The 26,834-nt window shown below is 38.7% G+C and overlaps 2 protein-coding genes across 2 annotated transcripts; both read left to right on the top strand.

Moving 5' to 3' along the window:
- Positions 1–1,393: 1,393 nt before the first annotated feature.
- On the top strand, positions 1,394–18,844 carry LOC140338630 (uncharacterized). Its single transcript, XM_072422916.1, has 4 exons — positions 1,394–1,593; positions 9,303–9,390; positions 16,244–16,402; positions 17,305–18,844. Exons 1-4 carry the CDS (start codon positions 1,487–1,489, stop codon positions 17,641–17,643), a joined length of 693 nt encoding a protein of 230 aa, XP_072279017.1. The 5' UTR covers positions 1,394–1,486; the 3' UTR covers positions 17,644–18,844.
- Positions 18,845–19,486: 642 nt separating this feature from the next.
- LOC140338629 (guanylyl cyclase-activating protein 2-like) lies at positions 19,487–26,112 on the top strand. The gene is made up of 4 exons (XM_072422915.1): positions 19,487–19,681; positions 23,009–23,158; positions 23,733–23,841; positions 25,437–26,112. The coding sequence occupies exons 1-4, from the start codon at positions 19,487–19,489 to the stop codon at positions 25,562–25,564; spliced, it is 582 nt and encodes a 193-aa protein (XP_072279016.1). The 3' UTR covers positions 25,565–26,112.
- The last annotated feature ends 722 nt before the right edge of the window (positions 26,113–26,834 follow it).

Genomic DNA, 26,834 nt, shown 5'->3' with positions numbered 1-26,834 from the left:
TGATATTGTTTGCCTTAAATGGGTTAGGATAAAAGTGGTATGCAAATGATAAAAAGAGTTTTATTTTGGGCAACTTTATATTTTCAAAATCACACATATATACATATATACACACACAGAAAATGGGGACATATGCTTATTACTTCATCCATCAATTAAAGATCTTATTCTTGATGGCTGCTGTGGTCAAATACTGCAAGCAGTGTCTGGCCATATGGAGAAGTAATTGGGTGTTTGGCACATTTGACAGACACCTGCCAACTCCCCATTTAAAGTTTAAAATGTAGAGGTGATGGAGACTGATCAGCAGGTTGTTGGCTGCCTAGGAGCCACATGGGAACCACTACTTGTGCACTTTTAACTAAAGTATAGCTATCCATTCTACCCCTCCTGTAGTTAAGAGGAGGTTCCCCTGTAATTAAAGAAGTAGAGAGAAAAGCTGGGGTTTTTAGGCAAAACACATTTGTATTGTAAATTTCACGCAATTAACAAAGTGCAACAGTTGTAGTAAATGGTCATACCTATTCAGATATCATGAGATAAGTGGACCAATAACTAGCGATCATAATAAATAGCGATCAAAGATATGTATCTCTTGTTCTGACGTGTTTCGCCGTGCTGCTTTTTTTAGGTGATCAATTATTGATTGAGACCAATAATACTTGTTGACCAGTGCAAAAAATTTCTTGTTGAGATTGAGTACCCCGCAATGATGAGGAGAAAAGTGTGATGGGATCCATGTGATTCAGAACCTTAAAGAGTGTATGGCATCTGTGCCAGTTTGCAGCGTGTAAGGTGGCAAGATGGCAGCAGGGGGCTGCATGGAGTCAGCGTGTAGGGGAATACTTTCTTGAATATGCTTTTAGGTGGATACTTACTGCTGCCCACAGCAATTCTTCATAAACAAACAAGCAGATGGATGCTGAGCATGTGTCTGCTCTACTTTTGAATCCAGGTCCCATAGAGAGTAATAGGAACTGGAGGCTAAAGAAGACTTGGCACATGTGCAGCATTGCTCAACTCTTTACTCATGGGTACAAAATCCAAAGACACCTTGGAGTATACACCTAATAACACACCCCAGATAAGGAGTGCCTTTTACATATCTTTCTTACAAATGGGGAGAAATAGATAACAGTGACTTAATTTGGAAGTGTGCCTACTCTTTAATGTTGCCTTTAGTTTAATTTTGTTATGTGCGCCCTAACAGGTGAACTTTTCTATCATTTCTTTACCATAGATGAAACAGAAAGTGTATGTAAATCCTTTGCAAGTGAGTTGATTTGCTAGACATATTCTTCAGGTTATACAGTACATGCAGTAATAAGTAATATCTTCAATATTCAGAAAATCTGAGGTTACTACTAAATTCCATTTAAACAAAAGTGTTTAAACTGTTATTATGTTCTTTATTTCTCAACAACATGTTGTCATATAATACTAGGGTATTTCCTTCTTGCTCATACGATGATTTCTTTTCAGAATTATGACACATGAGGAGCCGGCCCTACCCAGGAGTCTTGTTCACACATCAGAACTTCAAGATGTTATCTTCAGCCTTACGAGGAGGTCGAGTGACAAAAATCAAAGCATGTGAGTGTTTAAAGGTTTATGAACTGCATTCTATATATAAAAAATTTAGATAGAAAGCACAAATAACAATCAAAAAAGAATAGCTTAATAAATGATACAATAACAGCACCATATTGTATTTCAGTTCAGTAATTTTCCCAATTTCCAATTTCTGTGCTAGATGTCCTCAGTCCAATGACCATTTTCATTCTACATATTTTCTCTGAGCCCTGAATATACTTAGTCCACTCCAGTCTGCAAAAGCTTCACTATAGCTTCACTAAACTAAAGTAAAATAACTGGAAGAACCGGTGTCACCACTGGAAAATGCTTCCCCTATCATTATTTTGGTGGTAAATTAGAATCTGAGATTTTCTCTCACTGTTGATGACTAATAACAGAACAAAACCCTAATAGGATACAGCAAACCTGTCAAGTGTTTCAATTCCTCACCACTCATTCCAAGTCTCACCACCCGATTCTTCCCCCAAAAAAGTTTTATCTGCAACTAAGAGCAGATTATCAAAAATCGACCCTGTAAATATTCCAATTTTTTGTTTTTTTTTTAGTCTTAGACCTGTCACGTCCATATCAGGGATTGATTAGATCTCAAATGCCTCCATTGCACTCAACCCAAGCTGATCGGGAACAGGGAGTCTCTGATCTGCAGTTTACTTGGTTACTACCAGCTGAGATTTCACATCCCGTAACCCAAAAATATACACCAGTGGCCATTCTGAAACAGAAATGTCCTACTATCTCACCACTATCCATCCTGTAAGAATTTTGGTGCTAAGCTCCAAGGGACAACAGATAACCCAATGATGAGAGGGTTGGGACCAACTTCTGACATCTGCAGAAGTGATTAAATGACCCGACCTGAGAAAACTGATCACATGAAACTAACCAAAATGCTGGAGGCTCCAAATGTTAAATCCTTATAATAAAAGCTATTTTGTGAAGCCTCCTGTTCCTCAATGCAATGCCCAAATTAAGTAGAACATGTAGTCCCAGATTCTAAACGCTATCTATAGGGTGTTTCCTCTTCCATATGGCAAGGTAGGTCAATTTGCTTCTCCCGAAATTGGTCTTTTGTTACGGTAATGACATATGACTATGGTAGAGACTGTTCATTGTAAGCCCCTGTGTAGGACAGTTATGTCATGACTATGGACTCTGAGGATGTCAGCTAATACATAATAAAATGAAATGGGCTTGGCTCGCTGAGTAATGTCGTTTTAGTGACCGAAAGAAGAAGAGGAGGAAATCACATGGTGTGGAGCAAAAGGTCAGCAGAGCAACGTGTCCTCTACAATGTCATTGTTTACTGACTGAACACAAGCTATTCTTGCTCTAGAGACCACATGATTGTTTCCTGTAGCCGTTTTATCGTTGTAGTCAGAGGCTGCACATACGTGGATTTAGTAATAAAGCAAACGGAAATGTGCAAACTATAACTGAATGTACCACCATTTACAAATCTTACTTCTATCTCAATAAAATTCCCGTTAAAATATTTAGGAAGACCATTTAGTAATTTGCTAATTCCTAATATAAGCACCCCAAAATTTTAGAGACCCAATGTGTATACTAGTTATTTGTATGTACTAGTCCTTAGATATACTGCCTGTTTTTCTTTTTGTCTTTTCCCAGGTTTTATTATCCATAATTTTACCTGGTGATACAATCCGTAATACCCTTCCTGTCCTAGGGTGACAACATTAATTTACAATAATGTTTAGTATGTATGTATGTATGAGAGTTGTTAGCCTAGAAAATAAAGCGTGTTTAGACTAAAAAAAAACCTCTCCCTCTCCTTCACTCGACAATATATGAGAGACAATGCTTTCCTTTTCAATAAAAATAAGTTCAATTATATTCCATTTCAGTCATTTTCCTTAAAGTGAAGCTTTTGATGGAGGCGGGGAGCTTTTGCCGAGTCCTCAAATCATAGTCTCAAATTATAGGCATTGAATGTCTATTAGATTTCCATATTTTTTCCCCCTGACACTAAGCATTACTAGGCAATAGGAAGGGGATTCAAGTCCACTGCATCTTACAGCAGAACTAAACCCTTACATTAAAAAATTATGACCAGGTAGGTTCTTTATTGTAGAAGATGGTGTCCCTTCTGCAATGAAAAAAACCTTACCAGCCTGATTGCAAATTTTTACATATACTCACCTGTCCTTGTTACATTGCAGGGACCACTGCCCTCACCCAGTTCTCCTCTGCGTTTCTGATCCCTAGCCATCTTGAATTGCCAGGAATTTATTCAACCCCCTGTCATATCCCGGCATCCTACACTGAGCTGCACATGCAAACCTCAGTATACTTTATAAAAAATATTCCTAACAGACAGGTAAGTATGTTTTATTGCAGTAAGGATACGACTATCCCTTCCCCAAAAAAATACTGCCTGATTGCAAATATTCATTGTGGAACTATAGTTCTATCTTACATTGTGGCAAATTTTAGGACTTTGCTTGACAAGTTTTCATCCTAATCTTGGGAATCTCAAGTGAAAAATAATTTTTCCTTCGCCAGTCTTGCCAGCTGCTTTCTAAATGGTGCGCATCTGCTCCTAATCTATATCATTTGCCTGTTCTTGTGTTTCTAAATTCAAACCCAATCAACGTTTTAAAAATTCCAAGCCATTGGACCACCACTGACCATTGGCTTCTAGTTGTTAAAGGTAGTACCCCTTCCAACAACCACCAGCCAATTGAGATGCTCCCCATTGTGTACTTTTACAATGGGCTTCTATTTGAGCCGATTTTCATAGTAGTTGGTTGACAGATAACTGATTGATACTTTAAATAATGTTCACCGAGCTGTAGTCTGTATTCTGTACACCGAATTAAACTTGTTGGTGAATGTCAGCTTTTGCTTTTATTGCTTGGGCTCTTCTCTGGCACATGCAATGTGCACTCTTTCATTGGCTTCCATTGGGGGCCACAGATTTATGTACTTTTATTGTCATTTGTTTATGTAATTTATTGACACGAAGTATGATTGGATTGCTTTTCTTGTGACCTTTATAAAGTTTATTAGCCCTATTTTCAAGGCCGTTCCTAAGCCAGTGCTTATCACAAAGAAACAGTCTGGAGGACATTTAAAAAGCTTGTTTGTCTGTGTTACCCAAAACATTTGCTATTTCTTTTGTTTTATGAGCTATTGTGCATTGATTGCAGTGGAATAGTTCTCAGCAGTCCTGGATTTAGAAAGGCTTTCGCTTTTTTGGAACCAAATCCTATGCTTTGTAATTACCAAAAGCAGCATACTATATAAACCTTTAATCCAGGTTGGTTCTCATCAGCTGTGTAGTCAAACTCACACTCAATATATTGTCAAACAATGAAACAAATTTTAACCCATAAAGGATTGTTAAGAATTCGATTAGGGGTGTTGTAGCATTCTGGTATATTCCACAGTGGTAGTAAAGTGGATCCAATGGTACCAAGTTTGGGCAAATTTATCTGCTCTCTTGGTATCAGTGGAGATCAAGTCCTCCATCTGATGAATGTCAGCTACCCTTCTCAGCCAGTGTTCCACAGTCCGGAGGATGCTACTTTTCCAAAAAGCTGGAATGCAGGATTTAGCTGCATTTCAGTGCCTCAGTGGAGAATTCTTATACCCCTTTTCGGGATACGTCTGAGATGTGGAGAAGTGCCATAACCGGATTGTTTCTGATGTCCACCTCCGTGAGTTTCAAAATACCTTCGGCCACCGTGGTCCAGAAGAATTGCAGTTTGGGGCACTCCCAAAAAATATGAAGTAATGTACTCTGTGCATCTCCACATCTCCAGCAGGTGCTGTCTGACTGTGGGAGGAGCCTAGCGAGTTTCACAGGCGTCCTATACCAGCAGGTAGCCAGTTTATAATTGGTCTTTTGATATTTATTACATATAGACGCCTTATGACAGAAATGGAGTAGCATATCCCTCTGCTCATCAGTAAAGTGTACATTTAAATCAGCTTCCCATTTAGCCACAAACTGGAGGGAATCAGGAGTGTGTACTGCCAACAGCGTTTGGTAAGCGTAAGAAAGCATACCCCGCATGGCGCCTGGCAGTGCACAAGGCCTCTATGGGCAATAGGGATCAGACAAATGAGCAGGGTCGTGGCTGAAACCTTAAAATATATGTGAGTTGTATGTGGCTCCAAGAAGACAATGAAGGGAGTTCCCTGTCCAATTGCAGGGTTGGTAAATGGATCCAATCCCCGTTGTGAAGGACGTGTGATGCTCTGTAAATCCCTAATTTGCGCCATTGGCAAAATATTGGATCAGAGAGTCCTGAAAGAAACTCAGGGTTGCTTAAAATTGGAGTTAGGGGGGATTGGTACATGGCTATGTTCTGGGAGGTGAAGTAATTGGAGACTACTTTTAGGGTCACACCAATCAATGGGTGTCTGGCAATAGTGGTCTTGGCCACCGGTGGCGCCCAGACCAGAGTGTCTATCGGGGCACTCGAGCATGCGTCTTCTAGTCCAACCCAAAGCTTAGAGCTACCATTGGTGCACCAGTCCAAAAGTCTGAACAAATGTACAGCTTGATGGTACAGTACTGGATCGGAAAATGCCATTCCCTGGCTTTAGGGAGTCTCAGCACTGTCATCCTAATTCTAGGTGATGCTGTGTGCCAGATAAACTTTATGAATTCAGAGCAGAACTTTCGCAATACGTAGTTCGGGATACGTACAGGAAGGGCTTGTAGCATGTACAGCAACCTAGGCATAACATTTTAGCATTTAGCATTTCTAGCATAATCATTTTTAGCACGTTGCACCTCCCAAACCAGGTGAAAGCCAACTGCTTCCACCTCTGTAGATCCTTCCGGACTCAGTTGAGCAGCGGTATGAAGTTGAGATCAACTACTTGTATCAAATTAGCAGGAATCTGGATGCCCAGATAAGAAATGGCCGTGGTGGACCACCTAAAGGGGTAAGAGGGGGCTAACACCTCCCTAGTTGCCCGGGAAAGAGTAACACTCAGCGCCAACTTTTGCAGGATTATTTTGTAGTTGGAAAGTGAAGCAAACCTTTGCAGCTCTTGTGTGAGGTTAGGTAGGGAAGTTACTGGAGCAGTGACATAGAAAAGTAAATCACCTGCATAGGGAGCTACCTTGTGTTCATTCAAGCCGGTCTGTATTCTTTCAATGTCCGCATATCAAGCGTAGGAAGGGCTCCAGGGTCAACACAAACAATAGGGGGGACAGGGGGCAGCCCTGTCTCATCCCATTGGCGATGTGGAATGCCTGTGAAAGCTCGCTGTTGATTTGCACTCTAGCACTAGGGGATAAATATATAATGACCCAATCCAGGTTAAGATGCGAGGTGGGTGCCCAAGTGTGTCAAAGTGGTACAGGGAAACATCCAGTCCACCGGGTCGAATGCTTTCTCCGCATCTGTGGAGAGGAGCATCAGGAGGACCCTATGGCTCTGTGCGTAATCAATAACATCTAATGTGCGTATCATGTTGTCCCTGGCCTCCTTTAAAGGGAGGAATCCGCTTTGGTCGGGGTGAATGAGGCCGTTCAGTACTGTGGCCAGTCTGTGCTAATTTTCCAGCGAATAACTACAAGTCGCTGTTAAGTAGAGATATTGCTCTATAGCTGGAGCAGAGGAGGGGATCTTTTTCGGGTTTGAGTATGATCGAGATGTGGGCTGCTAATGCATCTTGGGGGAGGCCGTGGCCATTAGAGAGCGCATTTTGTGCTGTGACCAAGTATGGGCCAAAGATGTGAAAAAAATGCTTTTAATAAGCTAATGTTAGGCCATCTGGACCGGGCGCCTTTCCTGTAGCCGCACGGCACACTGCTGCCTGCAGCTCGAGCAATGTTATTGGTTTATCCAATGTCTCTATGATTTCGGGTGACAGCGTCGGCAAGTCCGAGGCACTGAGGTACTCTTGAATTTTGCTCAACCGTTTCGGGGGAGTCGCACCTCCAGGGTCTGTTCGCAAATTATAGAGTTGCCAGTAGTATTCTTGAAATGTCTGAGCTATTTTGGATGTAGGGTGTGCTATTGTACCCGTGGGCGTTCTGACACTGGAAATATACATGGTCGCTCTCTTGGACTTATGTGCTCGTGCCAGTGCCCTACCACAGTGATTGGCATGTTTGTAGTAAAAGCGTTTGCATCTGAGCAGTTGTGACTTTTCCCTATAGAGGGAGTTGATTTGTGTACGAGTGGAATGTAGTCGGGCTTCTAGGTCAGCTGCTGGGAGCCTTTTGTGTAACATCTTTAGGCGGTGAAGTTCTTGCAATAATGTCTCCTTGCAATAAAATATAGCCTTACCTTCTTTAGTCTTTTAAGTCTGCTGCCCTGCTGTATGAACAACCCTCTAATGAAGCATTTGTGAGCTTCCCAAATGTGGGGCAGGTTATCTGTAGATCCTTCATTACTGGCAAAAAAAAAAGTAAGTTCTTCCTCAACCCTTTCAAGTAGTCCCGGGGCTTTAGGCAAGTGTCTCATTGAGTCTCCATGAACCAGAGACCTCTATTGTAACTGCGGCATGATCAGAGAAGGTTATGGAGCCAATATCCAAGCCAAGAATCTGCAGGGTGGCATTATGGGAAACCAGGAGGAAGTTAAGGCCTGGAATAGGTGCTATGAATCGGGGAAGAGGTTCTAAGAGAAGAAATATAAAAGAAAAAGAAACCAGTTTGTGTGTACAAACTTTAAATTGGCTAAACAACTCAAAGGAGATGTAAGACCAGCCTTCTTAAATCAATTTTTACTGTGAGAGTCCACTGAGACTCCTTTTCAGGAAGATATTCCCTGTCTTTACTCACTTTAAAGTGCACCTTGCAGTAAATTTACTAGACTTCCATGAATATATTTCTGAAATTCAGTATCACCATATGGAAGGAAGCAATCTGCAAATGCTCTGCCCATGATTTATTAAAACCTCTCCAAGGCTGGAAAAGATACACTTTCATCAGTAAAGCTGGGTGATCCAGCAAACCTGGAATGGATTTCTTAAAAGTCATTTGCTATTTATTAGCAAATGTTTTCAATCCTGGACCCAATCCATGCCAATTTGATGGATCACCCAGCTTCACTGATAAAAGTGTATTCTATCCAGCCTTGGAGAGCTTTAACAAATCAGGCTCTATATGTCTGCTGTGGAGAGGGGAAGCATTATACAGTTGACATTCAAAAATCTGGTAAACTCCAGAACCGAGGAGTGCCGGATTTTTAAAAGTTATACCCACCTCCACACACAGGCCATCCTTACTCTCGCAGCACCCGCGGACATCTGGCACAGTTCCAGGGAGCAGGCAGCAGAGATGTCTCAAGGTGTATTTGGTGTATCAAGCAAGACCTAACAGCTGTTTCTGCAGAACAGCGCCATCAAAACATAAGTGGCCAAACAGTGTAATGCAGTCCCTGTATTGAAAATTCGATCTGAAATTCATGCCGGAAAACTAAAGGATATGGATTATCGATGGCCGGATTTTCGATCAACTGTATCTGATTCTAGGTCCATTTTATTGACTACTACCTAAAAAAATGTTTTTTTTACTCAACTTCCAACTTCCAAGTCTGATGAGTTAGTTTGGATGCTGGAACTCCCAGCTGACTATGCCAGCATGACACATCATTTTGTTCATACTTGTCTATCATTGTGTGTAATTAAAATGGGTGCTTGCTAAAATGAAACCAAGTTGTGAAATACAGTTTTTGCAGACATTATGTAACATAGCCTTCACGTCCTTCTTGCAGAAAAATCCTTCCTCGGATGAACCAGTCTGGCCTAGTCCCTCGACCAAAGTTGTCACAGAGCAATGGTGGTCCCATTTATCCTCTGACGGTAAGTAGTTATCCGATCTTTCAGGAGATATTATAGAAAAAAAAAAGTCCTGTAACTCCTGTTTCATTTTCAGTATTACTCTGAGGCTGTGCACCTTTAAAAGGAATTTTAGAAGCAGATTAGTCGCTGGTTTTATCTTGCCCTGCTATTTGCTGATACGCCTTTATAGCCTTTCTGCTCACAGTCACCGGTTGCCTGTTAAAGCATACTTAAACTCAGAATTTTCACTTTACATAGAAGGGTAGATAACCCTTTTATGTTTAGTAAAAATTCTGTTTGTTTTTTTTACGTGCAACACCCTCTTTTTTTTTTTTTAAAAGGGTGCAGTACTGCCCTCTAATTCAATAGAGAATAAATGGGAACGCATAGCCTCCCAAGATACCTACGTCATGCATCCCAGGAGGCTCTTGGGTACTCCTTCTGCACATGCCCGAAAAACTCAGGCATGCCCAGAAGGAGCCCTTTTGTCAAAAGGGAAAAAAATTGCCGATCTCACGCATGCGCAGTGAGATCGGTAAGTTTTTTCCCATGTATCATCATTTGTATTGTCTGGTTTTCAAACAATTACAATACTGCCAACATCCCCAATATACATTAGAGAATACAAAAACAAAGAAATGACTGGACTTTAACAGCTGTAAATATCATAAAAATATCATAGATTTTTTATTTCCTTCATTCAAAGTGACAATTAAAATATGCATGCCTCTTTCCATATACCAAATTTCAGGAAGAGTCTGATTGACATTCTAACATACGGTACATAGGCTAAATACATTGTACACAATACATATGTTGAGATCATCCGAAGCGTTTCGCAGACTATGTCCGCTCCCTCAGGGATGTAATAAGTACAGATTGTAGGTGTATCAGCACTACTACATGATACAAAATACAATACCATTATACAATAATTTTTTTCAATATAATCAAATCTTTCAATACATACCAAAGTAGTTGTTCAAGTTACCGTTATGCTTATTCCCTTGGTATGAAGGCAGGCAGAAGGTGGGATTAAAATTACAACATATGGAGATGGTGGTGTCCCATATATGTTCTCCACAGTAATATTCAGTCCTTCTCCAATTAATATTGGTGATGCTCACTCCATTATGGAATTTCAACAAGCAATTGTCTTCAAAAACTAGATTTATTCACGGTGTATAAGAAACACAATGAATACTAGGTAATAGGTGAATGAATACTCACTAATAGGTGAGATGTCCAAAATCTTTACACGTGTATATATATATATATATATATATATATATATATATGTGTGTCTCCGCACATATATATGTCTCCACATATACACATCCATTTATTGGATCTATATCCTCATGTTGGGAGTTACCAAACCTGTTCTAGGTCTATATAGCTGCATTATCCAAAATGGAGCACCAACATTAGGAATTAACATATTTAAATCACTGTGACTACACTATTCCAGGGGAAGGACATTCTACCATATGCATTGTCTCATGATATAGAAAACAAAGAAGAAAAGGCGTCCTTCAATTGATATTATTTTATTATGTTATTTTTTCCATTGGCACCCAAGACCATCTTGGCAAGCACTGATGTAGACCAGGACCTTCCAGTAGCATCCTTGTTTAATACAGAGCTATTTTCATTGGAGTTTTTGCCATAATAGGCAACTATGCACAACGTGATTACCTTTTCAGGTCCAAGATCCTGTCACTGCAGGATTCCCCCAAACTCACCATCTTTGCTGCCATCTTCCAGGTTCACTACATTACTTTTAAGCCATTGGTGATGTAACACTGTCCATGGCATCTATGTTCTCCGAGGTGCTGGGAACAGAGCCCAGCTAACAAAAATCTATTGGTTTGTTTTTCTTTTTTTTTAAAAAGAGTCTGTGTATTTCTCCTTTGCCAAAATATTTGCCTCCTGACTACTTTTTTTTTTTTTAGGTTTAGTTCCACTTTAATTACTGAATTACTGTAAAGTTAAACTCGGTTAACACCAACAAAACTATATGTTTCTGTTCAGTTAATAAGCTCATGACATTAATTTATGTATCAGAAAGTTTTGTATTTTAAATTTTTGTATATTAAAAGACAGGAGTTTCCCTTTAAATTCATTTTTTCATCCTAAATTTCTGTATATTCAGTACTCGCCCTACCTGTTTTTCCAAATCAACCTGGAAAATCAAGACAGCTGTGCGGAATATTGCGTTACAAAGAATTTCATTCTGTAAATATATACTTTATAGGGTTATTACAAGGTCTAGCTCAGAAAATGGACTTTGGCCATCAGAAAAGAAGAGCTCCAGATGCATCTTCTTCTGTTTTCAATGAATCCCAACTATAAGAAGAGAAACTTAAATCACACCCTCTGGGAACAGTGGGATTAAAAGAAATCTGACACTGGTTTTTAAACTATTAAACCAGAACTTAAAAAGCAAGGGAGTGGATTTTAAAGAAAAGCTATGATGGCGGGGGTTTGGGCTACTTGTTTTCAGTTAGTGTTTCAGTTAGTGTTGTATTGTTGTCCTGAACTATATTTTTATGTTGTTTTTTTACATTTTTGTAGCTACCTGCTGTGATTACTATACTTATATTTAGATTGACAAAGGTTCCCTCTGGTGGTCATCTGTAAAAAAAGATTAAAATCAGCATCCCAGCTGAAAGTAGAAACCCAGTGGGCCAAAATTTAGAACCTCTCTCAGATTTTGATTGATGTTGGTCTTCCTGTTTGAAAGATTTCTTCTTCTTTCCTGTAGTTGGTGGTTATCAGAATAGGAAAAAAGAAGAGAATTTCTAAAGAGACAGGGCCTTCAAAAACCTTTTTTTTTAAGTACCTGACACGTGACCTTCCATGGCACCTGTTTCTTCTATTAGAAAAGTTCAGGCCCCCTGCCAACTAGTAGTCTTCCTGCCCTTCTTTGTGATGTATTTACCACTGCAGTTGGAGCCTGTAAGGACCCCGTCATTGAACAGCCAATGGGAGGTAGCTACATAATTTAGTCAGTCTGAAAAAATAGCCTTACACTTTGCAGCAGTTTGGAGAAAACAAAACACAATGAGTTAAATGACCATGAGAATGACCAGGAGGTCGTCCAAGAAAAAAGAAAACAATTCTTTAAGTCGTCATTCACTGCTATTAACTATTTAATGTGATAAAGTCCTACAGCCAATACTGTAATGACATTGAAGATGTGTGCCAACTTCTAGGGATGATTATTCTAGAAGCAGTTAGGAAATGTCAGAGGGATTCCCCTCTTGGCAGATTTAAGTGAACCTGGGATTATGGACAACAGCTGGGGATTGCAGAATCATAACAATCAAAGCCACCTATAGTTACCTCTGCTCCAAATGGACTGTCCACATGCTCTCTTACCAATGCCAACATCTCCTCTTAGTCTTTTTCCTGATTTGGCATCTTTGGACAGCCTCATTGGCATGCACAAAAAGGTTATTCATATATCTACGAAGGGGAAGAAAAACTGGGGGTGGTCTGAACTGAATGGAGCTTTAAAGTGAAATCAAAGCCACCTATACTTACCTTTGCTCCAAAGATACAATGTCTATGTGCTCTTTTACCAACACCAACATCTTCTCTTGTGATTTGGCATGTTGGACTGGCTTCATTGGCATGCACAGAGGGGTTAATTCATCCCAACAAAAAGGCATGCAGAAAATGTAAACTGCATGCGTAGCACAATGTACATTCTAAAGAAGTTTGTGGGAAGGAAAATAAGAAACATTTTTCAGTATGTCTTTTCTGCAAAGATCATTCTGCTTGGAATTTTCCTATTTCTATGATAAAGTTCCACTTTATGGACTACTGAAATATACCTAGTTGGATCTTCAGTCTGTTTTATGCAGACACAAGCCCAAAGCCCATCAACAGAGGTTTTATTTTTGGACAATTAAATTGATATTAGATGAATTAATAATTCCCACTGTAATTCTGCTGTAACATTTATTTTATAGTGGACCTATAACATAAAAAAATGGCGAGCAGACAAGTCATTTATTGCAGAAAGGAAAGATTATGTTTCTTCTGCAACAAAATAAACTTACCAACCTATTTGGATTTTTTTCTAATATACCTGTCATACCCGGCATACCCCACTGCTGGGAATGAAATAATTCACATGCATGCGTGGGAGTTACGTCATTCCGGCCTGACCAGTCAAGGTAGCCAAAGATCCCGAACCCAGAGGAGCACCGGTTAAAGATGCCGGAGTCTTCAACGAAGTGAGGAAATAGTGAGGATACAGATAGTTGATTTTATTTTATTGCATAGCTGACCTAGTCCGTTCCTTCTGATACACAATCTGCCTCTTCAAATTTTTATTTTTACAGTGTAGTTCCTGCTTTCACTGTAAAACTTACAAGGTCAGTAGTTGTCATTTTTTTTTTTTTTAGTCAGGTTCAAACAAAAACAGTCCTAATAAACATTTTCTGTAGAAATATACAAATATGTGACAGACATGTAAACATCAAGTTTGGAGAAATCACATGGAGAACCCAAGCACCTCTATTTTGCGTTTAGAACAAAAACAGTGAACAAATAAAGAAAACAACGAAACTAAGAGAGAAGGGGGGTATGGAAACGAGCAAGAATAGGGTGGGGAAAAAGTTTGAATATAGGCTTTTTATTGGTAGTATAGGCCTTTCAACTTTGGACACTAAAGCAATAAAACTCAAGGTAAGGTGTCAGGTACAGCTGTTGGGTTTTATTGGGAAAAATTCTGAGGTGGTAACTTGTTATATTCTGATGTAGTGCTATATTGAATCCAATACTACCAGGTTCCAGTAAACTTTTCTGCTTTCTCTGTGCCAGATTAATTCCTTCGTACAGTATATATCATGCACTCTCCTCAGCCATTGGCCTACCGTTGGAAGGTTCTCCTGCTTCCAGCATGCCGGTAAATGCTGCAGTAGAGAATGGTTGTACCTCTTTTTTGACATGCTCGAAACATGGAGGAGAGCCAACTCGTCCTTATTCATTATGTCTGTATTTGTGAGCTTAAATGTTATGTCTGCAACCCCAGCCCAAAAACCTGCCAGGGCCGGACTGTCCCAGAAAATATGTAAGAGCGTACCAGGTGCTGTTTTACATCTCCAGCATCTGCCATCAATATGAGAGTATATCTTTTCTAATTTAACTGGGGTTCTGTACCAGTGGGTCAGCAATTTTTATTTGACCTCTTTATATTTGTTGCTGATTGCTGCCTTATGTCCAAAATATAACAAAAAATGTCTCAGTTCGTCCAGCAGTTTTTTGTTCTTCCTTAAGATCTCTGACCGTGAGAATATTTTTATTGCAAAAAGTACACACACTTGCACACCACAAACTTTTCTAAAAACACTTTGCAAAGTATTTACAGTTTGAAATATTTACTGCTGGCAGAACATCTAACTCTTCTATAACCCAATACACCCAACAAAAAGGGATAGGCTTCATATTGCTATCTGAGGTTTAGGAAAAGATTTACAAAACTTATAAAAACATCACTATTTAAAGCTGACCTTAACACATCACGTACTCCACAATCTCTTTATCCTTCACCTGACCACTATAGTTTTAAATAGAGCTCCTAATGTCCCCATTATGTAAACCTGCTCTACGATTACATATGGAATCTTCAGACTCATTTTGATGATAGAAAATAAAAAAATGTAAAGATAAAATAGACATAAAATATAATGAAAACAATAACAAAAAATCAACAAAAAAAGGAAAGAAAATTTTGTTAAATAATGCCATACATACCAAAAGTTCACAAACCGGTCAGATGATGAAGGTTTTATTTATCCCTGGATATAAAACGGTTCAGTATATAAACCCTATTTTATTCAATGACCTTGGATCCTTAATCTTCTTTTATTTAGTATCTTAGTAGCATCTTCAGTGAGAAATAGGCTTAACCAATTACTGTAATTAGACTCTGCATAGTTCAAAATAAAGGATTAAACTGACTGTCTGCGTATGTACAAGTATGTTTGTTTGGAGCCATTTGGAGCTCTGAAAAGCCAGTTTTATGGCGCTTTCAAAAACATGTGCAGCTATGTAAATGTAATTTTTTTTATATATAATAAAGCCTCCTGGTACAAATGGCTGATAAGGCAAACAGGATTATTACACGGTATTAATATAGCACTGTACAAAGTCCATAGTCATGTCACTAGCTGTCCCTCAAAGGGCTTCACAATCTAATGTCTCTACCATAGTCATATGTCATTAACACAGTCAATGGCCAATTTTGGCCATAGCTAGTTAACCTAACCCCATGTTTTTGGGAGGAATCCGGAGTACCCGGAGGAAACTAATGCAAACACGGGGAGAACCTGCAAACTCCATGCAGATAATGCCCCAGCAAGAGATTCAAACCTGGGACCCAGCGCTTAGTGCTAACCACCAAACCGCCATGCTGCCCGTCCACACAGCTCCCTATAGCACAGCCCTGTCTATCAGAGAAGGGGTAAATGACCTTTCTTTGCTGCAATTTCACTTTCCTTTAAAGGTTCTTTTCCTATCATCATCCTGTAACTGAAACAGTACATAGAGAAGCCCATACCATTCATTCTGCTCCCCACCAGCAAACAGGGATCATGGTTGGCGCCCTGTACTGTATCTCCCTCCTTCTTAGCTGTTCTGTAAAATATTTACAATAGGCTGATACCATGTCAGATTTAGGTAACTATGCTGCTTAATTAAAAAAATACACAGCATAGAATAGCAATTACAGAGCTACATTATTTGTGCCTTTTATATCTGCCTGTTCATTTTTAAAATAAAATAATTTGTTAGTTTGCAGTTGTGTATGTTTGCTTATGTTTTACAAGAATTATACCTTACGATCGTTATTGTCATACAGGTCTGGCATTCTCTCGGTGCCAACGTTTACTTTGAACCCATGAGAGCCTTAAGGACGGCATTCAGTAATCCCCAGAGGAAAAAAACACAAACGTCAAACGTCAAAAGAAATGATCGAGTGATCGTAGTGCAAGTGTTGTCTGTTCTGGATTGTGAGAAGGTCGGTTGGAAAACATTAGTAAAACAAACATATAAACCGTGATTAGGATTTAATGTCTAAAACCCAGGAGATCCTTGTCTCCAAAAAACATCATAATAGGTTATCCATGTTATAATATCCATAATAAGATACAGGGCTGTCTTTATAGATTTATAGTTTATTAAGTTTTGATGATACATTTTGATGGGTTCCCTTCTTGGTTATGGCCTCTTTCAAACTTTCATTTGCAAACTGTGCAGTACGTTGCTCCTTGGTGCTTAATCAGCTGCTACTATGCACCTAAAAGCAGCAAATCATACCGTAAATTATTACATTTACACATGTTGCTTTTAAGTTTGCAGTGTGTTTTTTTCCTTCAGAGGAGGAAAAGCAACCACATTGCCAGAAGTGACACTGCACACCCAGGGAAAACTGTAATGTAACTGTGTGCACAAAGTTATTCCAAACTACTCCCAACAGTTGGGAGCCCATTTGAGCCTGTGGTACAACATGACAGTTAAGCAAAAGTTTGAAATGGGCCCTATACAGAGATGCTGAGTAGTGTTACAGCTCCAATGTCTGGCTCCCAAGTCTTTTTGACCACCCCTGCAGAACACATTTACCAATGTCCCTTCCCTGGAGGAAGATTTTCTCCAATCACAGTACAGGATGTCAGTTATTTGAGTTGTACTGTTCAGACTGCAGTCTGACTGAATTTAAGCAAAACAATATTTATTCTGGTGTAAGCCAAATCTCAAGGAAAGAAAAAGCAAAAGTAAAAGGTTAGATTTTAATATTATAATTATGCTTGTTCCTAAATATAGAAACAACTGCTGGAGATCATTTGTTTCTTAATGCTCAGTTAGGTAATATTTGATATTTCATTGTTACTCTTTTGACTAGCACTTTATGTCTCTCAACAGTTTGTCAGATTTCCAGAATTGCCCAAAGGTTCCATTAACAGGTCCCCTCGGCCGATTGCATCTTTGAGCCATCCAGCCGCTTTGGCAAGAATTAACCATAACCTTGTGTGTAAGCCTGAGCAGAAATACTCTGACACAGGACATATCCAGGACAGAAGAACAAAGTTTGGTTCAGATCTTCCAAAAATTTACGGACCCACTGTGAGTGCAAAGAGACTGACCGAACCAACAAAACGTATCAGACTATCAATTAACTGCAGATCTTGTGCGCCACTTACCCAGAGACACTACAGCACCAACCTCAATGGAAGCGCAATGAGTAATAATAAGCCTGGATAACAAATTAAAAATTTCACCTGCATTATAGCATCCTATTAGATTAAATTCCATTAAAGTTTTCGCCAAACTGCTAAATGGACTTGCAACACATGTTCAGATTGATGCTGTCTTGTATTCCACTCTGCGGCAGGGTGATGATCTCTAGAATGTGTAGATCTGCAAATATGTGACCGTGTTCCACCTCTTGCCTGCAATTTGGCTACCAGACAACTCACCACATTGATGACAACCACTCGGTTCTCCTCAATAGAACCCTGGAAAACCTCCATCTCCATTATTGACGTACCTGCCTATTCTTTAAAATGTCTTTATTGAACAGATACTTTATAATCTTATGGTGAAAATACCTTGCTCTTTGTTCCAGCAATTTTTACTGCTAGAGCATTGCAAAACTCAATATCAATAAGGAAAATTAATTGAAAAATTGAGGCCCCTGCTGTACCCCTTATGGTCCCTGTTACTCATTCTTCTGTGTGTACTTCCATATCCCTGAAGAAGCAGATGTGCGAAACGCACCAAGAAGAGTTCTCAGTCCCATATGTAGGATAAAAACATTAAATCTCTATGGTCATGTAAAGTATGAAATATGGGGTGTGTGAGGTCTATAGATGCTATTATGGGAGTACAGTTAGTGCCCGAGTTAAGGACATCCTACATACAGACAACTCCTAGATACGAACGCTAGTTCCTGTGCAGGACAGAGGCTTGATGGGGGGGTTTTGCATGACTTGCAGAAGAAATCTTTTGCTAAACACAGCTGAGCAACATGTAACTCTTTAATGACCAAGGCAAACTCTGCAGTTGTTTCTTTTTGCATATTAAATCACAGCTTGCTCCAGAAGTTAATGAATATCTAGGCTCCAACAAGTTTTTTTTTTTTTGCTCACTCACAGTGAGGATTTTATACAGTAACTGACACCTCACTGCCTAATATGTTGAGACAAACATCTGTCCTGATTTCCATTAATAAAACAATGTACCTGTTCCAACTTACATACATATTCGACTTAAGGACAAACCTACAGTCTCTGTATCGTATGTAATGCGAGGACTACCTGTAATTCATTACAATGAACAGAAAAAGTTTGTATACAGACATGCTGTTGTTGGAAAATATATGTATATATTTTGAAAATATATGTATATTATATTTTGTATAGTATTATATGTTATGTAAATAAATAATAATTTATGAAGTTGATTCAAATTGGCATACCGTATTTCATGAATATATATATCAAGTAAAAGGTATAATAAAAGTCCAAACTTTTATATAATAAATTCTTTAGTTATACAGATTACTTCTATTGTGAAAAGAAGCAGAAAACACCAACCATTATTTAGCACACATATGTAATGAGCCAATATGGCTGTCCCCGTGTACATACATAATCACAAACCAGTACTACAGATGGAAGCTAGGTACATAAAATGCTATTACATATTTTTTTTATTTACATTTTTTCCATTTTGTATGAATTATTTATAATCTCTAATAAACTAGCCTAATGTAATTTCCTTTATTAGCAGAGGCATCCTAAGGACATTGGTTGGATAATAAGATATATAATCTCTTGGAAAAGGAAAATAATTCTTTCTCAAGGGCTGTCTCTTTTTTGGGCTGCAGATCACTGCAGGGATTATGGGAGGATCATGACAAGAAGCAGCCATTGTGCACATAATATCAGATTTGGTCAGTTTCACTAGGTCACTACCATTAAGTGCTGGAAGTTCTGCAGAGGATTTGATTGGCTGTTTGCAGCATCAAAACTAGTTTAGTTTTACAGATAACATCATGGTACAGTAACAATAAATAAGCTGGCCACTTCTGGAACTCTTCATTATGGGACAAAACCAAAGCATTGCTAAGGAGGAAATTGATGTGGCAGATTTGCAGGAAATGTATAAGAAGTTTGTCACAGAGTGCCCCAGCGGAGCATTATATTTGCATGAATTTAAAAGGTTTTTCGGAATTTCGACAAATAATGAAGCATCACAGTTTGTCGACCGAGTCTTTACTTCTTTTGACAGAAATGGGGTAAGTGGTTTTCTTTCAGGCTGCTTTAGTATGATTACAAGCCATTTTGTTTAATTTGATTTATTTAGACATAGTTTGGAATTCCTTATCCAATGACATAACTATTAGAACTTATATATCATAGAGGAAGGGCTTATTTATAGCATATCTAGAGCCAAAAATAAAATGTAATAGATTGCCTCTTACCGTCCCTTAGGTCAATGTTTCTTTAACTTTTTAACTTGGGAGAAGCCCTCGAAATAATTTTGAGGTCGTATGGAACCCCTTAGATCAGGGGTCCTCAAACTTTTTAAACAGGGGGCCGGTTCACGGTCCCTCAGACTGTCGGGGGGCCGTACTATAGTTTGAAAAAAAACAGGAGAACATTCTTATGCACACTGCACAAAACGTATTTATTGTATAAAAAACATGAAAGAACAATACTATATGCACAGCACACTTGCCGATCATTAAAAAAAAAAGTGGCTTTAAAATTGCTTGAGATTATTCCTTTGCATGGAAAATGCACAGATAAATTTGAATTTTCACTGTGTGTATTGAAAATGCAAATTTATCTTGCATTTTCCATGCAAATGAATAATCTCAAGCAATTCATTAATTTGCTTCTTTTTATACACCCTACCCTACACCCAACACTACTATTAATTAAAAAAGGGCTGCTAAAAAACTTTGTCAGTGTCTGCTACCTGTCACTCATTGCTGCCTTCATACATCGGCTGGATCACACTGCAGCACATGTGTACATGATCAATGTGCATAGTATGTGTATACTATTTACAAATGTACATTGATCATGTACATTTGTGCTGCAGTGAGAACCAGCCTGATGTATGAAGGCAGCAGTGAGTCTCTGCTCATACCTTCTCTGCCTGATGGCTTCAGCCCGACAGCTCCAGCGTTACCCCGGCAACAGTGGTGTCACGTGACCGGGTTCCCTGGAGTGCAGATGGCAGGCAGCCAGGGCTCAGGCAGCCTCAGCAGCCGGCGGGCCGGATGGACAACCTCAGCGGGCCATATTCGTCCCGCGGGCCGTAGTTTGAGGACCTCTGCCTTAGATTATTACTATATCCCATATATCACAGCCCACAGTATATTAGCATGGTAATCAGTAGGAAGAATGCCTATTATATTGCTTGCAAGTGGGTAGAATAGTATGCATACAGATAGCCAAAAAGATAATGGTAATAGTTAAACTGAACTGAACGTCACAAATTGCTATTTTCTCAAGGAACCCCTAGCAACCTCTAGAGGAACCCTAGTAATGGCCTTAGGTGTAGTAGTTGCATTAGGTTTCTTTTTGTTTAGCCTTCTTTCCTTCCCTTTATATTCTTCACAATTGTATCTCTGGAGGCAGTCATTGTTGTCCCTCAGATTAGACATCAAACATGTCTACCTTTATTATTTTCTATTTATAGTGACTTGATGTGATTAGCAGTTTACACACTAAAGACAAGAGCATCTGTACATTCTTTTAAGCTCACATGAAAATGACAAAGACACCACATTCTGTTGGATCAACAGGTATTTTCTGAATTTCCCAAAAAGTGAAAACAAATGCAGCCAACACATCTAACCTTAGTAATTCACTGCTGCATGACCAGATATGTGACTCACATGATAATGATTGTCTACTCCCAAAACTGCCACACATCCATCAAACGCACCTGATTGATCACCATTCCACTCCGCCTGCTAATGTAAATCAATGAGAAATGCTGATTATTGGTAAAAGTTTAATAAGTGTTGGGTAAAACATTCCTTAATACACCCTCAGTGATTTTGCAATTGAGGTTTTATATACTTTTTTTTAGTGTTTAGGTGTTCTGTATTGTCAAAAGTCAGAAGCTTTAGTTCAAACACAAAAAAATACAACTAATGAATATGTGAATTAGCACAGCCTGAGATGTACCACATCCTTAATCAACACCCCAAACCTTGCACAACAACATTGCTAAAATGATAAATGATTAGGGAAAAGTAGAAGAGAAGATTTGGCTTTTCTTCAAATATCTATTGCATCATCAGTATTACATTATCTTGATGTACAGTAGTCTTTGAGAAATGAAAAAAAAACACTGGTACATTGGTTCCTGTTATGAGTTTTAATTCTAACGTTATTCCTTTGGCTCTATGTGGGGGGGGCTTGTACGTTAGGTTCCTCATGCATTATCTAAGATGAAAGATAAGAGATCCAAGAGCTGCATGTTTTATGAAAAATTTTCACTCAATCTTTGAGTAAGCATGTCAGTTTCTTATGATCCAGTTCAGTTTGTTTTTAGTAAATTCCAGTGATATACTAGTGGCTTTCAAATAGAAAGCTATTGTTATTTGTGTATAAAATCAAGTGGACAGTTGGCTTTGAAAGTGCTTCATCTAGTTGTGCAAATAGGGGTGTTTCTAACCGTTTAGGTCAGACATGGGCAAACTATGGCCCCCGGGCCATATACGGCCCGTTAGGCTTTTTTATCCGGATAAAGCGGTCCGCGTCTCTGGCCGCGGCGGCCCCCAGCAGGGTCTTTCTCCTGACTCCCCTTGGGGGGCACCGGCCAATGCCGCGGACCATGTCCCCTGCTCAAATCCTGGGTTCGAGAAAGTGGGGGGAACAATCCGCCCACTCTCCCATCGCAGGCCCAGATCTGCAATGGGAGAGTGGGCTGGGTTATGCCATCATGACGTTACGGCCCGGCCCGTCTGCCAAATTTTAGGTCAGATTTTGGATGAGTAAAAAAAATTTGCCCACTCCTGGTTTAGATAAATTGATTTGGGTGACTGAATTGATGAGGTTGTAAATTCTGATCCAGAATCTTTTAATTTATGGGCAACTCCACCAGGCATTAGAACTTTATCGTTTGCTTCAATGAGAGAAGTATTACAAGATATAGCCAAAGCTGAGCTCGCAAAACTCTGCCATTCTTCAACATTCCAACTGACACACATATAGAAGAGCTTTTTACGAGGATCAAATAAAGCTAAATATACAGCCGAAATTCTCCCCTTAGATTCAGATAAGCCTGACCATGACTTTTTAAATGCTGTGCTTTGATAGGGGGTAATTGCTTCTTTAAGTTTAAATTTCAAATACGGTCAGGGCATTAACCTGAACATCTCTGAAGGTGGGAGTGAGTATTTTTTCTGTAGTGTAGCAGTGCTCATATTATCCCTTAAGATCCCATAAGATCTCCAATACAGCATATCCTCTTATCTAGCCACCACTTAAATTGTAGTTTGTCACAACCTGGAGGGAACCCTGGGTTGTCCCATAGGAGTGTCAAGGTTCATGACATTTGAATATGGTGATATGTATTCACAAATGTGTTTCTCTCCCAGGACAACACAATAGATTTTCTGGAATATGTGGCTGCCCTGAATCTCGCTCTTCGCGGGAAGCTAGAACATAAATTGAAATGGTCTTTTAAAATATATGATAAGGATGGCAATGGCTGTGTAGACAAGAAAGAGCTAAGAGAGATTATCCAGGTAAAGATACAATTATTAGGAACCATGTTACATTGTATTTGCTTTGAAGATTGAAAAGCCCAATTAAAGCCTAATTTATTTAATAAAACTGATGCCCAACACGTTTTACAAACAAAAAACGCTGCTATACCCTAAGGTCCATTTCAGCCTTACAGCAATGTACCACATTTTCAACCATATTCCCAACGCTCTGATTTAACTGATTTCAAGAAACTATGTGCAGAATCCTGTTAGACCCTCTCACTGTTACCAAGATTTGCATGCATTGCATAGAAATACAAAGATCTAGTGAGAGACAACACCTTGTTTAAAATAAAGGTATAAATAATATATTCATTGGAATGTTGATGAGGATTGCGAAATATGAGTTTATTGTAATAAACATTAAACACATTTAAAGCTGCTAAATACATTAAAAGAGAAAACCTTCTGTCTTGGATGTTGCACATTTTCTGCAATCCCTTACTTTATGAAAAAAGTCTTTAACTATTTTTGAGATGTAAACAAGAACCTGTGGATTATATAAATAAATCTGATATCAAAAAATTATGCTTAACATTAACTTTGATGTTAGTCTATTTACAGCATTAAGAAAGACTGGAAGAGGGACCAGGACACACAACTACTGAGCCCTGACGACATTTGTGAAAGAATCTTTCAGCTGGTGGATGAAAATGGTGATGGTAAGATCTACAGCAGCCATTATTTTATTTCAAGGTGACATATTTGTTGTGTATTATTATATTTAATTATTCCCTTCATGCACTTTTATGTCTTTCCCCTCCATTATTAAACATATAAAATTTGGTAATCATTAGATAGAAGGAGGCACAATGGTTTATGGCTAGAACTTTACAGCAATATAGTTCCAGGTTAAATTATCAACCAGGATATTAGTGGGTGATCTCAGTTTTAGCTAGAGTTATCCTTCAGTTAAAGCTCAGTGGTGACTATTCTTCTTTAATTAACATGGTGTGTACTTGAAGTTATGGGTTAGGCATTCCAGGATATGAATGTGAATAAGAATGGGAATGGGAAAGAGAATATATCAGGAGGTGGTTCCGGGATGTATTTGCTGTATGCAAAAATGGTTTGCAAACAATAAGCTGGCCTGTTGGATGGATTAACCATTAAGGAAAATAAGCATGTCCTTAGGGCATAAAAGGGAAGGGGGCACCACAGAAATGTTCCATAGCCAAATTTACCATGGTCCATGTGCCATATGGTGCAATACTGCAAATGGTGCAGCTGAACCAGGATCTGCAAAAGGGGCCCCCACATTAAATGAAAAAATTACATACAGATATATATAATATTAACAAGAGCACTCAGAGAGTTCAGAAAAAAAGGGTTCATTTTCTCAATTGAAGTATATTAAAAATCCCATAAGAACAACTAGGCAACAAGGCAGGCTGGAGGCCTTATCTCTATTAATTATAGAATCAGATGTGTTACATAGGATTAATTTTGAGGATCTGAACGAACTTTGCAATTAAAAAAAGTAGGAGAAAACTTTTAAAATATAAATAAAGTTGAAGTATACAAAAATAAACATTATTTTCCATCTTACTGTTTTGTTTAACGATAAATAAACTTTTATATTATGGTTTAATATTGTTTATATTTTGAATTACATACATATCAGGGCACCAACGTTTTTTAAGTGCTTAGGGTCCTATTCTGGCCCTGCCTTTATGGTTATCTCGAGCAACTTCTTTTGGCGATTGGACAGATTGGTGAGTCCTGGGATCATCAGGTAAAGTGCCTTTGATACATATATAACAAGAACATGGTCTGCATTGCAGTTTGTATGTTGATCTAGAGGAGCAGCAGTGTCACCCTAGGGTGTGCGGTGAGTTATGCCTACAGTCTCATCCTCCTCTTCATAGCATAGGTGGAGATTTTCAATGTACAATGTAACTCATCAAAAGAGCAGCACTGGAGTCAGATTCAACAGCTAACTGTGTTCTTATCGAACAGATATAATTAAGACAAATGCATTGTCAGGATTTGCATACACTTTAAATCTAAACAGAAGCCACATTTTTACAATCATGGTAATAAATACTATGTTGTATCAACATTTATTACTCATACTGATAATACTCTCACATCACAAGAACTTAATATTAATTTGCAATGAGGGAAAAAGATAAGTAGTGCTACCTACAGTACAATATATACAACCAGCCCCAAATTATATGACCAATGTCAAAACATTCATCCCAATAACAAACGATACGTAAAAATACCAATTCTAATCGTATTTCTTTTCCAGGCCAGCTCACATTGCATGAGTTTGTAGAGGGAGCAAGAAAGGACAGATGGGTTTCTAAGATGCTTCAGCTGGATACGAACCCTTGTACCTGGTTTATGGAACAAAGACGGAAGAGTGCCTTGTTTTAGAGAGAAGACATCTGACTTATCCAGCATTATTTAAATACAGCCACACATGTTACTGTCAGATTGTATAAGCCACGTACAATCTTCTTTAGAATTTTATTAGTTAACGCCTATTGTTCTCATGTGATACATAAAGCTGGCCACAAATTACAAGATCCCACCACAATATGATGGAGAGATGGTGGGGCAAGAACCTAGCGCTGTTCGGGGGCAGTTATGAGCATTTCTAGCATCAGAATGACCCATTATCACAGATGGAGATTTCGCAACTTGTAAAATTTGGCCCTGCTTGACTATTTCTAAAATTAGAAGAAAACATAGCATTAGATCACCTGTACATCACTAGCCTGTAGGCAACTTGGCCTGAATCTGAATGCCATGAAAAAGTCATGAACCTGCTTGCATCGGGTAGAAGATGCCTTGCCTATTATTCTTAATGGCTACTCATCAATTGCAGGTCTAAATTCTGTTCATGTAATGCATTTGTTTGTATTAATAGCGGTGTATCCAATTAACATGCATTATTAATTCAGAAATGCTTTTCACTCTTATGCTACTGCTTTCACAAAGAAAATAAAACCATTAAATATTCTATCCATGAAAGGAAGCTTTGTCTGTTCACTTGAAAAAGGCAAAGGGTACATATACATCTATGAGGTTTTGAAGAATGTTAAAAAATACTGATTGTTGCTTCCTTGCAGAAAGCTTATAAATGGCAGCACATTTAAATGTAAAATAAATCAAAACTGCACAACATTGGAATGCAATAAAAAGACAAATGTGTGAATATGCTATGCATGATATGGCAATACCCTATAATGCAGGTCATGGGTTAAAGTTAATTTGGTTGTTGGGTGCATAATGGAAATGGAACTGAATGATAGAATATAATGAGTCATTTAGGGTCTAATTGATAAACTACAACTACTAATAAAACAAATAAAGTCAAACATAAAAAAACCTTGCATGCAAAATGATTCTGGGAACACAACTCAAATGCAAATAACTTTTTCCATCCTGACATTCATCTACAACAGATGGCTGTCCTTCTAATTTAATACCTGCAGTTGCTGCTATTATCTTACTACTAACCTGATTTGTTCTGATCGTTTACAATTCTCTCTATGGGTTATTACTGTCTATTAGACACACACTCTGGGTCATTTCAGACTTTTGGTTGACCACAGCATTCTGCCACAAACCTAAACCTTCAACTGCTCCTATTCAAGTGAAAGGGAGTGGTTGGGAATCTTGTCACTTTCTTGAATCGCAC

This window comes from Pyxicephalus adspersus, chromosome 9 (genome assembly GCF_032062135.1).
Source record: "Pyxicephalus adspersus chromosome 9, UCB_Pads_2.0, whole genome shotgun sequence".
NCBI classification, from domain to species: Eukaryota; Metazoa; Chordata; class Amphibia; order Anura; family Pyxicephalidae; genus Pyxicephalus; species Pyxicephalus adspersus.
Note: the sequence above shows the minus strand (reverse complement) of the source record. Positions and strands in the feature narration are given on the sequence as shown.

Coding starts and splice junctions, on each gene's coding strand:
- LOC140338630 (XM_072422916.1), top strand. CDS start 1,487: ATGACACATGAGGAGCCGGCCCTACCCAGGAGTCTTGTTCACACATCA. Junction 1,594..9,302: donor AGTGACAAAAATCAAAGCAT/GTGAGTGTTTAA, acceptor TCCTTCTTGCAG/AAAAATCCTTCCTCGGATGA. Junction 9,391..16,243: donor GTCCCATTTATCCTCTGACG/GTAAGTAGTTAT, acceptor ATTGTCATACAG/GTCTGGCATTCTCTCGGTGC.
- LOC140338629 (XM_072422915.1), top strand. CDS start 19,487: ATGGGACAAAACCAAAGCATTGCTAAGGAGGAAATTGATGTGGCAGAT. Junction 19,682..23,008: donor CTTCTTTTGACAGAAATGGG/GTAAGTGGTTTT, acceptor TTTCTCTCCCAG/GACAACACAATAGATTTTCT. Junction 23,842..25,436: donor GGTGGATGAAAATGGTGATG/GTAAGATCTACA, acceptor TTTCTTTTCCAG/GCCAGCTCACATTGCATGAG.